The sequence below is a fragment of the Pezoporus wallicus genome, unplaced genomic scaffold (assembly GCF_028554395.1).
Source record: "Pezoporus wallicus isolate ANWC-B61680 ecotype Strahan unplaced genomic scaffold, APGP_CSIRO_Pwel_v1 contig_5552, whole genome shotgun sequence".
Lineage (NCBI taxonomy): Eukaryota > Metazoa > Chordata > Aves > Psittaciformes > Psittacidae > Pezoporus > Pezoporus wallicus.
In genome coordinates, this window is record NW_026640754.1 from 3,984,950 (window position 1) to 4,002,588 (window position 17,639).

Consider the following 17,639-nt stretch of genomic DNA (forward strand, 5'->3'; position numbering starts at 1 on the left):
ATTTTATTCTTCTGCAAATTTTGAATGCATTTCAAATTTATAAAGCTTTTAAGGTGGCATAAGCTTGCTGAGTATTATCTATTTTGGTTTTAAATCTATTTCTAAACGTGTTTCACTGTGAAAATGTAAACAGAAATATAACAGTTCTAGGAAACAGAAACAATTTCTGAGTACAAGATATGCAAGTTAAGTACCTCTTCTATTTATAGAAGTAAATCTGACTTTTTAATATAAATTAGAATTATCTTTAAGAAAAATACTGTATCACCTTAATTAGCTGCAATATTAAAGAATGATAATTAGTGTCTTAGAGAAGGTGTTTTATTTCTTTGGATCTGATAGGAGGCATTTACTGCTGCAAGATCAAGTGTCTGAACACACAGGGAGGGAGTAGCACCCCTAACAAAACACTTGGAAGTGTTCCACAAGACTTTCCTTGTATAATCTTGTTACTGATGTACATTTGCAAATTCAGTTAATACCTTTTCATAAAGGATTTCTTTCAACAGTGTAACATCAGAGATCAGAACAGGTTTTCATTCTGCTCACTAACCTCTGAAGAAGATTGGACATATAATAAATAATTCATAACAGAAACAAAACTTTCTCCTCTCTGAACACTGAATTAAAAAATAAAATAAAATAAAAAAGGTCTTTGAAAACAAAAGAAATAAAGGTCTTTGAAATGTTGTACAGCAACAGCTTTACAGTACAGAGTGAAGCAATGCAAGTGTGGGGAAACCTTAGTCTGTATATGCTGAGGTATACTAAGTAACTTGCTCCTTCCCCTAGGACAACAGGCACCCCTGGCTGGAGATGTCAAGATGTCACATCATTGTCTATAAAGCTTCTGTAATCTGAGGACATGAAACTTCTTCTCTACCCTTGCCATAGCATGACATCCATGGTGGTGGATTGGAAGGAAGGCACTACTGGGGGAAAATAAGAAACAATCTCTCAACTATCCCACAGTCTCAACCACTTTCCTCAAAAAAAAAAAAAACAAAACAAAACCCAAACTATTTAAGGCTTGCTTTGCCTTTCATCAAAAAAATACCCTTTCTGTTGAAATTTCCAGATTTCTTGATCTTTAAAGATCACTACACCTGCCACAAAGTAACTTGAACTATCTGCCTGCTTACACTACGAACAACTTTAATTTCAAGCAATGAAGTTATTTGACAGTCCCAGTTTTAAATACCTTAAAGAATTCTGCAGTGAGGTCAAGACACTGAGTTTATAATGTTAAAAAGATAATTAGCACATCTAGGCTGCTGTTTAAACAACCAGAACTGTACTTTTGCTTATGTTGACTTAAGCCACCAGATAATGCTCGACACTCTATTTCATCTGCCAGGTTGCCACTAACATTTAATATCAAACATCAGCAAGTGTTCCAATACTCTGCCAAAATATTGTATAGCAGAAGCCTCTCCCTCCAACTCTGTAGCCATAAGCAACCAAAATAAGGATACAATCGAAATGCTCCCTGTACTGTATACACATCCCTTCCAGTGCTTATCTCAAGTACTAAACAATCTTGCAATAAATTTCCAGAGCAACACATCCTTATTCCAATGTTTTTCTTTCACACCAGGAAGCGTTAAAGAGCATATTTCACATATTTTAAAGCACAAGTGCTCAGTATGTAAATATACTGAAAGAGGTGTATCAGCCAGAGCAGAGGGATCACACACTGATGATGGAGTGTTTAATTAGATAATCTCTTGCTACACATCCACAAGAATTCCCTCATGCACACTGCCAAATTCAGATTATTAGGAAAAGCCATAGAGTCACCGTGCTAATCCTCTATTCCTTGCTGGCTGAAGCCTCTGGGACACAATGCCACTACATCAACCAACAGCTAATAAGCTTTCACCTCATGTTAGCACCAATGAACTGAATAAACGTGCACTGCAGCATTGAAGCTCTGTGTCCATACACAGGTGAACAGAAAAAGGCATAGGAAGAAAAAAAACAGAAAAGTACAGGATGATGTACACTTTATTGTCAGGTTATAGAAAGATACTAAAGAAAGCAAAATTTAAGGGTTAAACAATTCATTAAAACCTCTGGTGGTTGTTGATATAGCATCATGATTTTGGATAGCAAATAAAAATAGAGTAACCAACCAATACAGAGGAATTTATAAGGCCAAGGGAGGACATACTTTAAAAACTATTAGTAGTTCAGCACAACTAGTCAGGAGAGGGAAGAGTAAGGGTGTAAAACCTATCAGTCATTCAGAAAGGGTTATGAAAGGCAATAAGCAGGAGAAAGAGGGGAAACAGCATGAAAATGAGAGGAAACCAATTGAGAGAACATGAAAAGGCACTAGAAATACATTGTAAAATAGAAAGCAAGACAAAAAGGCTGGGTTCTTTGTGTCATGTGCCATAATAACCTGTAATAAAGAATCCACAGGTATTCACGTTTTGGTGCAGAAAAGTTCCCATTATGCTTTACTTTTGCACTGCTTAGGTAGCTGGGGCACATTTTGGTGAGTAACAACTACAGGCTATGGTAGCCATGTTGGTAATGTGCGATAGAACTTGGTTAATCTTAGCATACATAATCCAGTATTTTTTACTGACTTCCAAAGTACCATGTCAAATTAAAATTCTCCTCTAAGCTCTTTTACACTTATTTGCAATGAAAAAAATAGACCGCATTACTACATTTACTCTTTTAGATCAGTACAACAATGGAAATGAGCAGCTAAGTAACACTGTAATGCTCCATCTAGGTTAGTATGCATTTACAGCATGAAAGAGATCTATTGCTTTTAGTGGTTAAAACAGGAGACAGAGAACCTGAGTTTCCATTCTCTGCTGCAGCTCATCAAGTTACTCATGCCCATATTTTCAAAGTTAATCATTCCGAAGGCCAAAACTTGAGCTACCAAGAAATAAAAGCTGGCAGAAGACAGTGACATTTTAACATCACAGATAAAACTACACATCTCATGCCAAGTTCACAAACACATTTTCCATGTGTTAGAATTATCCTGAAAAGGGGGAGCAGTGCAATTAATTTCTACAAACTATTACCCACTCCTAAACCATATAACTTAAACCTCATCCCAATGAACCCTTAGATCAGCTAAGGGCTGTTATCTCCTTTAGTTATTGCAAGATTTTAGGATTGCAATAATATGTTTCTTAGAACAGGAAACTATGTATCTTGGCGTCCCCAAAATACTGTGGTAAGCGTAGCGTAGGTTATTTTACTATTCTCCCAAAGAATTCCATGATCTTATACATCAGAATGTTTTTTCAAGCACTAATAAATGTGGATTTTTTTTTCTCCCTTTGAAGAGATTTATTCATTATCACACCTTCAATTTGATTAGACAGATATGAAATCATTATGTAAATAAACTGTAAATGTGAAATCATACAGTACTGCTGTAGCTTAGCCCTACACAGTACTAGGACCAGTTGTTGGTAGTTGCAAAGCTCAGAAAATTGAGAATACATGGGAAAGATAAGAAGAAAACAGTGTTACATTTTCACTACTTGGCACTTTCAGTGTATTTTAATTGCTTGTCTGCATCTAAGAAAAAAAGAAGGAAATAGTAAGATATAATACAGATCCTTTCATTTCTTAACCAATTATTCCTAGTTAAATTGCTGCTAATGAAAGTACACTGGCTATTGACAGTGTCTTCTGAAACATTTTAAACAGCAATAACACTTGTCACAGAGGAACTTTGGGTAAGCAAAAGCCTCCCACATGTTACTATGAACAACATAATATCATATTCTGTAACTCACAAATTCAAATCTGAACTCTAGGCAACGAATACTGAAGTTTTCAATATTTAATTAAGATGCTTGTTCTAAAAGCTTAAGTGAAGCCATCTAATTAAAAAATGCTAATGTGGAGGTGTAGACTTTCCTTGTCAAAGTAATGTATCTTATTCCTCCTTCTACATCTTTCTAGCTTGGTTTTATTTTTTTGGAGGCAGACAATACCTTATCAGAATAAGTTCAAGCGCTATGAATAAAATATTCGAAATGCCACCATGCATACAAAAGTATAACAGTTAAAGGATAATTAGAGGATAGCAGTTACAAGTGGTTTAATAGCAAGGCAAAATAAGCATTTGCTTAACACAACCATTTTTAATATATATAGTTTCTTCTTAATCTCAATAAAATCAGTCAGTTTGTCCTAAGAGTGAATTTAATTTAATTTTTTTTTTTTTAATAATAAAAGTCATCAGCACTTCAACATGAATACCAGCTCATACAGCATTGTACTGGGCTTTATTTTTTGCACTAATAAAAGAAACAACTAGTGGGAAATTGTAGGCAAACAACACTAATTTGGTTCTCGTATTGTTTATATAAAGCATCAAACACATTCTAAATAGACTTCTCTCAATACACTCCAAACCAGATTAACCTCCCTATTCCAGCAAGGTTTCTCTAAACAAATGCAGGAAAGTTTAAGCCTTTTAAGCCTGAAGGAGCTTACAATTTCTTCTGAAACAAAGCCGAAGACATTAGACGGGAGTAGGGGGAAATAAAAGAAGTACATCAGTGAGGGTTTGTGTTCCTACTCATATTATTTTCACAGTGTTACACAGCTTAGTTATCTAGCAATTACAATATTTCAATTAATTTACTATTTGCTAAAATAAATTTACATTTAGATAAAAGTATGTATTTACAAATATGTATTGTCAATAGTTATCTTGGAAAAAACACTCACAAAACTATCAAAAGCACCTTTACATGATGTTGACATTGTGACCAGTAGCTACAGTCCAGAAAGCAGCCCTGGAGTAGTTATCATGGATTTATTATGCAACCAAAGCTACCAACAAAACACTCTACCACATCAGGAAGGATTCCAAGACAGAACTGAAAAGTACCCCTTGAAAACAGTAGCTCAGTTTAAACAAGCATAAAAGATTTTTTTTCTCCAAAAGAGAGCAGGCAATGACTTTCAAATACTGTCACTTCTAAAGTTTACAGAAGCAAACACTACTAGCACATTCAAAAACAGATCAGCCACATTCACAGACATTAGGCTCATAAGTTGATTCTAAAAGGACTAAATAGGTGCTTGCCTTCTAACATACCTTCCAACATATCTTCTACATTGCCTTTTAACTTCGAATGACCGTGGATGCTGGGGAATAAGCACAGTTTCCCTGACAGGGAAGAGCAAGAGACTGACTTTCATGTCATATCATGTAAATATTATGCTACATGGAACAAATTAAAAGAGAGATTATAAAATCCATCTGAGAGTTTAACAGTGTTATTAAAGAGATTTCAGTCCTGACGATTTAAAAACCTAAACTCACAAAATATATTCATTGCTATCAACACCTGGCAGAATTAATGTTTTTCTGATTATCAGCAATATCAAAGGCAAGCATTGTTCAGTTCTAGAGGCAGCAACTAGATGTTCATGTACGGTAACCTTCTTTCACTCCCCCAATACAATAATACAAATATTAGCTCACTTTAATAAGCTATTCTGCTTTAAGAAGCCACTTTCTGCTTCACTATACCTTTGCTTTAGCAAAATATCAACTGAATCCTACAGCACCCATACTTACCACACTTCTATCTTCATCAAAACCTAAACGTTTCCAAGGTGTAGCTTGAAGATTAAACAGAGGCATCCGAAGTTTCACACCCGTTATTTTACAAGGCAGTGACTGAAACGTTTGCTTTGATGCACAGCTGCAGCCCCGGAACAGGCTTTGCTACAACGCCTACACTCGTTTGAGGTAACTTTATCGGTCCTACAGAAGCTCGGCACCCGCTGCGCTCCCCCTGCAAGCCCGAGGCGCTGCGCCCCTCGGGACCGGGCTCTGAGCTCCATTCCCCCAGCATACACCCGCCCGCCTTCCAAACGCGACACTGAGCACATTCCAGCTCTTTGCTTCTCCCAGGCACCGAAAACAACTCCCGTGCAATCCATCACTTTGCTCTTGAGAGGTGCGCCTTCCTACCTTCAGCATACCCCTGAGGGAAGGAAACTCCAGCACAGGGAGATGTTCAGTACCTCTCAGGACAAGCAGAGGCAGAAGAGGCTGAGTGAAACCCCAGGGGAGGGGGGCGCGCACACACAGTCACCACCACCCCCCATGTTTCAGGAGCGCACTCACGCAGGGAGCTGCGGGCTGCCGGCCGTCTCCCGGCCGTCACTCTCCTCCATCACCGCCTCTTCCCCGATACCGGGCAGGGTGACGAGCAGGGCCTTGGCGCCCGCCCGGCCCCCGGGCTCCTTGTCTGCCGCGGCAGGGGCCGCACGCGGGGGGCGGCCGCCCTCTCCCCCTGACGGCACCGCGGTGCCCGGACCGCAGCCGCCGGACAGGGGGCGCGGGCCGGGGGCCGGCGGGGCGCGGGGCCCCGGCGTGGCCGGGGAGCGGCGCAGCTTGGCGAGCAGGGCGCCCAGCTCCAGCGCCGCCACCTTCATGGCCCGGGCGGGCGGTAGCCCCTTCCCGCAGCAGCAGGCCCGGGCGGGGCAGGCGCAGGCCCTCCCGGCAGGAGCTACCCAGCCCGACGGGCGTTGCTAGGCTAAACAAACCCCGCCGAGGCACGCACCGCCCTCGGTGCACCGCGCAGGCCAGCCCTGTGAGCCGAGTCGCGTGGAAGCGCGGGGCAGAAAGCTGTTAGCGAACGAAATAAAGTGTGGCGTTTTCCCTTTTAAAATTAACACGCTACCTGAGACTAAGGGGCAGAAAAAAACTCCATCTGCCGGGGTCACAGGGCCCTGCTTCACAGCCTTCATGCATTTCTATGCGGAAAGAGTTTAAGACAAATGGGAGCCCAGATGGACCCAATACAGCACAGCTCTTCACACCATGTTAGGCAGCTGCAAAAGGAAGGTGCGGAGGGACAGCAGCTCACGGACAAAGATAACAATGACAATCCCAGGCAGCTTGGAGAGCAAGAGAGTGTGTCAGGACCAAAGCCCTTTCACTCTTGGTACACGTACCAGCATCACTGGCACAAACCAGACCACTGGAGGCACACGAGTCAGGGACGAGTCAAACACTGTCCTAGCTTTGCACAGGATTTCTGGGTGGATAGAGAGAAGCTTGATCACACCAGCAGGAGTTTGGGGACACTAATGGCTGGTATTATGGATAGGCAAATGTGTCAGCTCAGAACACAGCAGGTAGCCTGGCCCTTGGCAGCAACTGAAAGAGCAGCAGAAGTTGAAGAATAGCACTGTCACTTTATATGTACAAGCCCAGGAACATACATGAAGCAAACAGCTGCATTATCAATTTAAACCTGTCAGCTGCTGGTAGATAACAACCAAGGTTATAAATCTGGGAATTTTATCCCTGCCTTGTCTTCTTAGCACATCAAGTTGTGCAATCAGCTGGCAGAGCAGCGCACACATGACATCAGGTAGGGGACTGAGATTTGAAACTGGGACATTCTTGGACTTTTTTTGTTACAAACTGAAGTAAGTAAGTTCTGACCAAACCTTATGGGATAGGTCCACATAAATCAAACAGCAGCACAATCTGCATTTATTCCTCACCATACCAAAAAGCCTTGACTGAGCCACAGTGAAAGTAGCATAATTGAGCATGTCGGTGTAGTGTATTTATTTCAGTTGCAGCCCGGAAGCAACCCTGCATGAAGACCTGGAAGAGAACCTATTATGATCATCACTGTGTAACTTGTTCATTACTCCCCGCTCTTCAAGAACCACGGAACAAGTCAAGTTCTACCCCAAATCTACAGACTTGAGCATTCTGCCTCGCTCAAGTGCTTTAGATATTCTGCTTTCAGTACAGATGATTCCTCTTTAGTTCTAGGTAATCTCTTTAACACTACAAGTTTTGAACCATTTTTCATTCATCTGGTATCCAACTCCTCAGCAAATCAGCATAATATAGTCTGATGCTGCCTGCTGCAATGAAACTACCCAGCTAGGTCTGTTAATCTTGAAAGCATTTACAATTCTTCACCATGGTAAGCCCATTTATTTACTCTCAATAATACTGTCAGACAAATGTACAGGAGCAGAGCAGAAGTAGGTAACTTTCAGACAAACAGGGAAAAATTCTATGAAAATTCTATGTCAAGTATAATTGATGATTACCATTGGTTTATTCCTTTTGCCTTTTTTTTTAACAGTCTAATCCCCATTTTGAGCTTTTATAATGTTGAGGGGTCTTTTTTCTGTTGTAAAATATTTTAAAGTGAATGTAGGTATTAAAATAACTGCCTAATGCATCATCATGATTTTACCATTTAAAAATGATTTTCACTCATCAGCAAGTACTCTTAGTTTGTATTCTCAGCCATATTACAAAATTAAGCATTCATAACATGGGATTTTTTCACTGTTCTGAAACCATCTTTGGAGGCATTTGGTAACAAGAAAAATCTTTATAGAATTTAGCAAAGCTGTCATTTTTCAGGTGTTAAGGGCCATAAAAGACTATTTGATCATCTAGTCTGTCCCCTTGTATCACATTTGACCTCAGTGTTTTTCCGTACTTCCTCTGCATCTTTGTGTAATTTTTAATACCCATGTGAATGGCTAACATTTTCTAAACTATTCATATTGATGTGGAATGAGAAATTCTGCTACTATGTGTCATTACAGATTTAAGAAACATAGGAACCTGTTCACATGCTAGTCTTTAAATAAGAGGAAGAACGACTGACATAGTGCATACCTGGCACAACATTCTTACCAACTTGCCTCCTCAGCTTTCATGGCCTGAGCATGAAGAAAGAATTTGTCACTTCCTCTGAAAAGGTCAGAAAGATGAGATGAAAGCATCACAATGGAGATAATCCTATTACTGTAATTAGGGAATCATCATCTATCACTTCAACTGTAAACAAAGCCTTTTCTGTTTTCACTCAGGACTTACCCAGCAAGTGAAGACAAGTCTCTACACCCTTCATTCTTCTGGTGTGTGCAAAATCTATTTAATTATTTTTCTCATTTACAATTTTTATCATCATGGGACATACAAACCTATTAAAAACCAAGGTTTTTCATCTATGCATATAACAAATAATGAGAAAAGCTTCTCACAATGATAAGTATTGAACTGTCTGAAAGCTGTTTTCTAAAAAAGTAAAACAGCATTCTTGGAACAATGATGGCATTGAAACTGACGAGGGAAGTGCTAGGGGAGGAAAAGGCAATTTAAAAACCTTACTGAGATACTGAAGAATCACACACTTACTAAAAGTGTTTTATAAGGTCCTTGGAGCAGCAATTACATATTAACAGAAAACATACAAATGACCGTCTACTGTCTAATTTACAATAAATTGTGCTCAATACTCCATAAAATTACAAGTCTCAAACATCAGAAACATCCTTTCAGAGCACACTTGGCTGGTGCTCAGCTCTCTCCAAATGAAGATACTAGCCCATGTGCTTGAACTTTAATGCTTTAGCAACTGCCAACTAGCCCATGTTTTTGTGAAGTATGTTAAGGAAAAAACAAACTAGATTACTATATAAGAAATTAAACAACAGAATTCTGATTTCATTACAGTTTTCTTTTTAGCTATCAAGGGCAAAACCATATACAATCATAAAGAAAAAGGAAACAATGATTTTGAAATTAATCTGCTTTTGAAGTTTTTCTGCTACTCTACCTGTAGTCACAATAATATTCCTGATCAGGTTTAAAACTATTTCTTTTGCAGGGGTAGAGGGTTCACCAGTAACAAAGTTTTTGGTAATGAAATTGCAGTAGCACCACCTTCTCCACATAGTTGTCTTCTAGTTAATGCTACCTGTGCCTGTATTCAGTTTATACAGCTGTGCCCTTAGCCATGTTTCACATTGATTTCAAGTTCTATTTAAAGGCCTACATATAATTTTACATGCATTCAAAGAATTGTCTTTCTGCCAGCTCTCTGAAATTCAGTAGGGAAGAGTAAATTCTTCTTTTAATCATACCACATTGATTAAATCAGTTAACTCATTAGTCAGAAAATTTGGTTTTGATTGTCACCAGTACCAGCCACACCCAGAAAGCATAAACAATCTTTCAGAATCAAGTGGCTTTCTCTTTAAACAAAAGCTTTAAAGTCACTTTGAAACTCTGCTGTTTCATGAAATATTTGTCCATGTTACTCACTGTGCTTCAGAAGGAATGCTTTCAAATTTTAATTTTACTGAATCTCCCCTTGTTTTATGAAAGCAAGCAGCAGTGTCCACCTACCTTCTACACAGAACTTGCTATTTTATCACTGTGTTGTGTTTCGCATATCCCTTTAAAGTAGAGTCTATGCTGCTCTTCATTGGTGGACATTTTTCCTAGAACTTCAGCCACTCTCACTGCTTTTCAGAATTTGCATCACACTGTAGATGCACAGGTTGAAATGACAATCAATCATGATGTCACTTCAGTGCAGGTCAATTAAAATATCAACAAAAATGTGACTATAGACAAGTAAATTTAAATTATAGTAACTCATACATATCTTTCCAGCATGACAAACTTTTTCAGGTCTTCTTGAAGGCTTATTAATTTTCCAAGGATAGAAAATATGCAATATCATGACCCCATAATTCAAATCCGTATTGTCAAAATTCAGTGCACTTTGCTATTAGATTTAAGTGCCATCACTAATTTCTGATTAAATGCACCGACTCGTTCTTTCTGGGCTGGCCAGTTCAAGATGCAGCGAGATCTGAACATTCCTCTTCTCAGGCGAAGTGCATGATACAACTTGTAATCTTCGATATCATGAAAAAAGATCAATATGATGGAGTCACGACTTTGTTCAATAGCTTGCTGAAGAGCATGATACACCTTAAAACTGAAGCAAAAATAAGATAAAGACGTTTTCTTTCATGTGGAGGGAAAAATGACAAACAGTTCTTTTAATAGCTCACGTATTATGTGAGCACATTGCAAACTCAAAGGCTGGACTCAAATAGGGGTCTTAATGTCTATTCTGTGACATAAAATTGTCATTATTTATTTTAAATGAGTTACCTTCTAACTAAGGAAAAAAAAAATAATCCTTTAAAAATATAACCTAAGTCTACTGTCTTGATATAGCCTGGTTTAGCAAAGTGCCTTTCTTTTCGAGATCACTACGTAGGAAAGGTGAAAAGACTCATTTAAAGGAAAATAAAAATCATCTTTGGATGCTAGTGATCTCACCCATTATTGCTCTATTTCAAGCATGTAATTCTAAGGAAAGTAATCTGCTTGATTGTTCGGAAAAATAAAATAAACACCACCATTGACTACGAGATTCAAATTTCCACTAGGGTGCATGTGGAGCAATTAACTTCATTAATTTAGGATTTCTTCTTAAATTATTATATATTATGTAAATATATTGAAGTAGAATTTGCATGGTATTATGAATTAAATAGTATTTTTTATTAAACTACAAAAAGCAAAAAAGATTTTCCTGTTAAAAAAAAAAAATCTGTTAAGAAGTTTTCCCCTTACATATTGGATTTTATATCCTACTCACTTTTTGCACCAGGGATCCTGTAAGAGGTGTTCAGTCACAACAAAAATAATCTTCCTGCTCCTTTTTATACTGTTAATTGTGGCTTCAATTTTAGATATGCCTGCTTCGAAGTCCCGTTCTTCTAAACAAAAGCTAATTCGAAAGTTTTCTTCCAGAGACATGAAATTCTTAGACACCCAATTCTTGTCCTGCCTTGCATGAATGATGTAGGCATCATAATCAAACTCTTCTTGCTGTCTGTCAAGTTCTTCAAAACCAAGTATTCGACTTACTAAAATATTCCAGTAGAAGGCTATTCTCCACCCTTCTAAATGGATGATAAGAACAATAAAAATGAATAGTGTCACAGTAGTGGCAGTAATCACAAACAAAAGTTTAAAAGGAGCACTGTCTTTGCAGGCTGAGCTGTCAAAATGAAACACCAGGCTACCATGGTATTTAGGGGGGGTGTTGCAAATGTACTGGGATTGCAATCCAGGTATATATGCTTGGGTCACATTAAGCCAATCAGCAAACCAAGAAATGCTTTCACAGGTGCAATCAAATGGATTGGAATCCATCTCCAGAATTCTCAGGCTGTTGAAAGCTGGGCCAAACACTTTTTCTTCAACTGAGGTTATCAGATTTTTTTGAAGGTTCAATGAATTCAGAGAGGCTTGGTCATCAAACAGGGTTGCTGGAAGCAAATTCAAATTATTCGATCCTAAATCCAAGGTTTTTAATTGAGACAGACCCTTGAAAACCTGAACTGGAATCTCATCAAGCCCGTTTGATTTTAAATTAAGAATATGCAAGTTGGGAAGATTTTTTAAAAAAAGGACTGGGCCGCCTGGATTTGCATGTTTCCAAAGTCGGGCTAAATTATTGTGCTGCAAATCCAGAATGTAAAGTTTGTGAAGTCCATCAAACAAGTCTTCTTTCATGTTTGCTATATTGTTATTGCTGATATCCAGGACAGTCAGATTTCGTAGAGGATGAAAAGGTGAAGGAGAAAATGCCAGATTACTGCAGCCTACCTTTCTCATCATCAGTTTTCTAAGGCTTGGGACAAAAATAAATGATTCACTTTGCAAATCCAGTTTTTTATTGTAGGAAAGATAAATATCTTGTATATTATTGAGACCTTTAAATTCATGACCTTCAAGCTCTTGACTAATTTCATTAAGACCAAGATCAAGAATTTTTAGGTGTCCCAAGGTGGAAAATGCCCCACTTTCTATTGTAGATATTCTTGTTTTTGTGAGGTTGAGAACCTGCAGACTGGAATTAGCAAGTGATGAAAATGTTTTATTAGTTATTCTTTGTAAGTTTATGTTGCAGTTACAGAGACTCAGATACTTCAGGTTGTTCAGACCTGTGAACATATTAGGAGTTATTCCTGCAAAATTGTTATTATCCATTATAAGGTACTCAAGGTGGTGTAACCAACGGAAGGAAAAATCTTCAATTTTCCCATTAATTGAATTTATCAGATTCAGATGTTTGAGGCTGGATAATCCATAAAATAAACGTGAAGATAAATGAATGTTATTATGCTTCAGGTTTAAGTATTGTAAACTTGAGAACCACTGAAATGAGTCATCTTCGATCACAGACAGAGAATTTTGGGAAAGGTTTAAAACTGTAAGATTTGTTCCATGCAATCCCTGGAAAGTTGATTTGCCAATGTATGAAAGTTTCACACAGCTCAGTGAGAGGTTCTGAATTGCTGTGTTTGATAATTCTGTGCAAAGTTTCTTTGTGCAATTTTCACCAAGGTTGACATTGTTCAGTATGAGGCCAAGCAGGTTTCCAATTGCATGTAAACATCCTATGTCAAACTGAAAGAAAAAAGAGTTTTGACCTAAACAAAAGGATTATATAAGTTGACCCACAAAGCCAAAATTTTGACAGATTTTCAAACAAGATTTTCAAGTACAATAGAACTGCTACGCTCAGATTTCTTCCATAGCCACATTCAGACAAATGCTTCTTGGAGTTTTTACTTCGTGTGATAATAGTTCTAAAATTGTAACATTGTTATCATAATAGTAGTAGTACTCTTTTGGAAGAAGGCTGAAAGTTGCTTAGTGAGATGCCAGTTAATTGCAATTTTGTACCCAACTACTAAAATTCTTTCACTAGAAATATCTTAGAAGCTGAGATAATATCTTTCTTCAGCTTTCTTTTATTGGTATCTGCTAGGGATACCAACATATTAGTGCAAAACCAGATATACTGTAAAAAAGTTATTTAGACCTTCAGACAGCCAAGAAGAAACCCAGTTTCTTTGTGTAAGCAGAAGCTACACTCTAGGAATGTGATACTAGAGACTTGCTTCCACAATACAAATACCAAGGCTCCATCATGGTGCTGGCTCCTCATTTTGATTCCAGTATCAGCTTAAGGATTAAATATTCCAATTGTCAGAATAACTTGAATGCATAAGGCTGCTTTTCCGACAGCAATATTGTAAAATCAGAGCAGTTTAAACTAGCATAAAATAGCACTGTCCAAGAAAGAAGCAGTCCCATCTACTTCTCCACATGCTTTACCCTGGTGCTAATATGGCCTTACGTGCAGTCATGGGGTGAACCAGAGAGAATCAGCCTGACCACAAGCTAACCAAGTCAAAAACTCTGTGGAATTTCCCCAGTGATTCAGTGCATAGCCTCATTAAGCTTGTACCAGAAAGAAGAAGGGATGAAGAGGCCCAAGGGAAAGAGGACACCTCTAAGCAGTGGATAAGTGATATAATGCCACCTTAAGATAGTCTTGTAATTTCAATGTACATGTTCTTTAAAGATCAATCAACTGGAAGAAAAAAATAAACAACAAATAAAGAAAAAAAACACTTAAAAACCCAAATGCAAGCAAATTCAGTATTCATACGCTGAGGGTCAATCAGTTTAGAACAGCAACACTTACCATCATTCTTCAAAGAATCATATTGTAGTGCTGAGAAGCAGGTCAGAAAAAATAGTGAGCTAGATGGCAGAGACTTCTACCCACTTCTTTTTTTTTTTTTTGAAGGAGTATTATTTCTCTGTGGTACCCAGAAGAGAACATTCATTTGCTCCTGTGATTAACTAGGAAGTGAGACCTATATTGTATAATTAGCCTTTCAAATACTGCACTTTTTCCCTGCTTAGAAAGTAGGTCATCTGTTCACCTACAGCACATAGAAAATAAACAAAGCTCTTGCATAGAAAATGCCTGGTAAGGGTTCACAGAGCTACTTGATCTAGCTCTTGCTTGAGACCTCTGATATACATCGAACCCGCTCTTACTGATTTCAGTGGGAGAAAAATAATTACGTGTATCATTACTAGAGGTCAGGAGTAGCGCTGTATACAACAGAATGGTTTTATCCTTGACATCAGCAGATCAATAATGTGATGTAAATGACATAGAATTATAAAGAATAAATCAGGATAGTTCCATTTTATACTTACATCTGTTGAATTTCTGTTGAAATGATTCCTACCTCTTTCAGTGGATTTGATGACAAATCAAGGCTGTTCAATGAGGTGTTGCTAAGAAAACTGAAATCATCCTTTCTTAACCGAGTGATTTGATTGCCATCCAATATGAGCTCACGAAGGTTCTTCAATTGTTGCTGCAATCCTAAATTTGCTGACTTCAAAAAATTATGAGACAGGTCCAAAATATTCAAGTTCTGGGGAGAAGATGCAGACAGAAAAGTATAAAATTATTTTTATTTTATATAATACAAAACCATTTTGAAATATTGCATTAAAGTCTTATTGATTAGAAATTAGTTGCAATACTATAGTCAGTTTGTAATAGACAAATGGCAGCTTTCAAGCTCCTGCAGGAAGAAGCCTTCTGTATCTTCCACATCTGTAACTTACATTGTGTTCATGGTCTTAACCTCCTAAAATATCTATTGCAAACCAAAAAAATTTCTTTATCTAAAATTCGTTAACTCTCTGAAAGCCCTCCTGCTCCAGATACAATGATAAAAGCAAGGCCTAAGCTGGCTGCAGTTATAACTCCTACAGTATTTAACCCTGTGTGCCACCCTCACTGTGGTCCACCCTTGCAAACAAAAGTGAGAAGGGTGAAGAGTGCAGAGCAGCCTGCAGAGATCAGTGCTGTACACCTTGTAATACTACAGTTTATGCCCAGATGCAGACTGCTCCTGCACCTGTAGAGGTGACTCCACAGAATGTGCCTTGATGTGCCCCAAGCCTGGCCTCTATCAGTAACAGGGCAGCAGCAAAGTGAGGAAGGCCAGAACTTCAGTTCTGTTCCCAGCACAGAAACTAGCTGTATTCATTTATATTTAGTTGAGAGTCAGCAGTTGTACAATGTAAGCAAGTATATTTTATGTAACTGAAATGGAATACTGAGTTTAGCGGAAGAGTTCAGACGTTCAAAACAACATGCACACTCATTAGAACATTGTACAACAATTATAATTTACACATTGTCTCTATTTTCTTCTTTTTCTTAGGCCCTTCCTTTCACATGATTCCCTGCCTGGTACCAAGACAATGGAATAGTCTTTTCCTGCCTCATGTGCTGGTCCCCTAACCTCATAGATGACATGGAGAAGAATACTGAACCACATGTAAACTGCAAGGAAAAATGAAGGTAGAGTGAAAGTTTTTAGTCTTTCTCAATCCCTGCAGCCCTGGGAGACAGCACATTCAGCCTAAGCACTGAATGCTGCTTCATGTCTGAGAAATTACACCTTGACCTTGAGAATTCAGGCTAACTATCATTTTTAGACCGCAGGCAACCCAAATTCCACACCACCCACTTTGCTCTATACAGTATCTGTTTCTGCTATTAGGACAAATCCTTTGTGGAGAGGTCCCTCAATGGGATGTAAGAGGGAAAAGGGGGTGGAGAGCATAAGGGTGGCTGAGACTCCAGTGTATTCTAACACAAGAAGCGACTAGGCCTTTTCTTTAGAAACAGTGAAGGAAGAGTACATGCTGGGTATTTTCAGATGCAAATAGGCAGCTGTGCTGTACATGCACTGGAAAATACAGTAAATTCCTCATTTAAACTTTATTTACACAAAAAAAGATGCGTTTCTAAAGCTTACCTCCAGGGTTTTGAAAGGATCATTTTTTATATCTATTCTGTTATATCCTAGATTGAGCTCAGTCAGGTTGGTGCAGAAAGCAAAGGCTCTGTCAGGGAGCTTATGCAACTCATTATGTTCTAACTTCAGGATCTGCAACAAGGGCACAGTTTGGCACAATTCTGGTTGCAGTTTAGAGATGGTGTTGTAGCCTGCATTCAGGTAAACCAGCTGATTGTACCTGGTCAGATTTGCAGGACCTAGCTGCCTTAGCTGATTATGAGAAATGTCCAAACCCGTTATATTGTTTGGGAGATCAGAAGGAATTTGAGAAAGCTTCAGATGTCTGCAGTCAGCCATTTCATCTTGGATCTGACATTGCTTTCCAAATGACACACACAGGAGGAAGACATAGACCAGTCTGACAGATAAGCTGCTCCACCAAAGAGCAGCACTTCCCATTGTGTTATCTGCAAAGGCAAAATGAACACAGTGCAAATTACAGTCATTTTGACACAACTTATATCTCAAACTGAAGGTTAAGCAAGCCAGGCTCAAACCCCACATAGTTTTATAGTGAACAAACAGTATTTCTCGCCCATAAAGTAGCTTCTGTCAGTGCCCCACTGCAATACAGGCTGTAGAAGGGAAATTAACCTTACTAGACTTCACAGGAAACTAGAAGAGCTTCTCAAAAAAAAGTGACTCCCAGGAATATGAGGTTCCTTAATTCTGCAGCTCACATTTTCACTTGCTTGGAAGCTATGTTTAATTAACACGATCTTGCTTTGAGTACATTAGATTATTGGTCAATAGCTAACAATGAAGCATGAAATCAAACTAGCGCATTTGTACAGAAAACAAAAAAGCTTTCTGAACTGATGTCTTTTAAAGAGAAGGATTTTTACTACTGTAACAAAACACTCTGAGGAACTGACATTGCAACCTACAGCCAAACAGGAGTTTAGCAGGTCAGACCCCAGCACAGTCTGTCTCTGTAGGTGACCTGCCTTTTCACAGGGCACACATTAGGGCTGCTCCTGTGACAAAAAGCCACATTGCAGTGGCCAGAGGGGAACCCTGTGAGTGCATCTGTGGGAGCAACCTAGCCACCTAGGGAGAGACACCAGTAAAAT

At 38.6% G+C, this 17,639-nt stretch overlaps 2 protein-coding genes across 2 annotated transcripts in view; both read right to left on the bottom strand.

Annotated features, from left to right (window-relative positions):
- The window catches only part of FAM149A (family with sequence similarity 149 member A), a 28,261-nt gene extending 21,799 nt beyond the window's left edge, over positions 1-6,462 (bottom strand). Inside the window, exon 1 of the mRNA XM_057420336.1 lies at positions 6,137-6,462. Within this exon, the coding sequence (XP_057276319.1) occupies positions 6,137-6,447 (311 nt within the window). The 5' untranslated portion in view covers positions 6,448-6,462. The remainder of the gene's footprint in view (positions 1-6,136) is intronic.
- Positions 6,463-10,531: 4,069 nt separating this feature from the next.
- Positions 10,532-16,980, bottom strand: TLR3 (toll like receptor 3). Its single transcript, XM_057420335.1, has 4 exons — positions 16,525-16,980; positions 14,932-15,123; positions 11,466-13,285; positions 10,532-10,793 (listed from the first exon to the last, which is right to left on the bottom strand). Exons 1-4 carry the CDS (start codon positions 16,963-16,965, stop codon positions 10,565-10,567), a joined length of 2,682 nt encoding a protein of 893 aa, XP_057276318.1. The 5' UTR covers positions 16,966-16,980; the 3' UTR covers positions 10,532-10,564.
- Positions 16,981-17,639: the final 659 nt, after the last annotated feature.

Coding starts and splice junctions, on each gene's coding strand:
- TLR3 (XM_057420335.1), bottom strand. CDS start 16,965: ATGGGAAGTGCTGCTCTTTGGTGGAGCAGCTTATCTGTCAGACTGGTC. Junction 13,286..14,931: donor CATCAAATCCACTGAAAGAG/GTAGGAATCATT, acceptor TTTTTCTTTCAG/TTTGACATAGGATGTTTACA. Junction 10,794..11,465: donor CAGGATCCCTGGTGCAAAAA/GTGAGTAGGATA, acceptor TTTTTGCTTCAG/TTTTAAGGTGTATCATGCTC.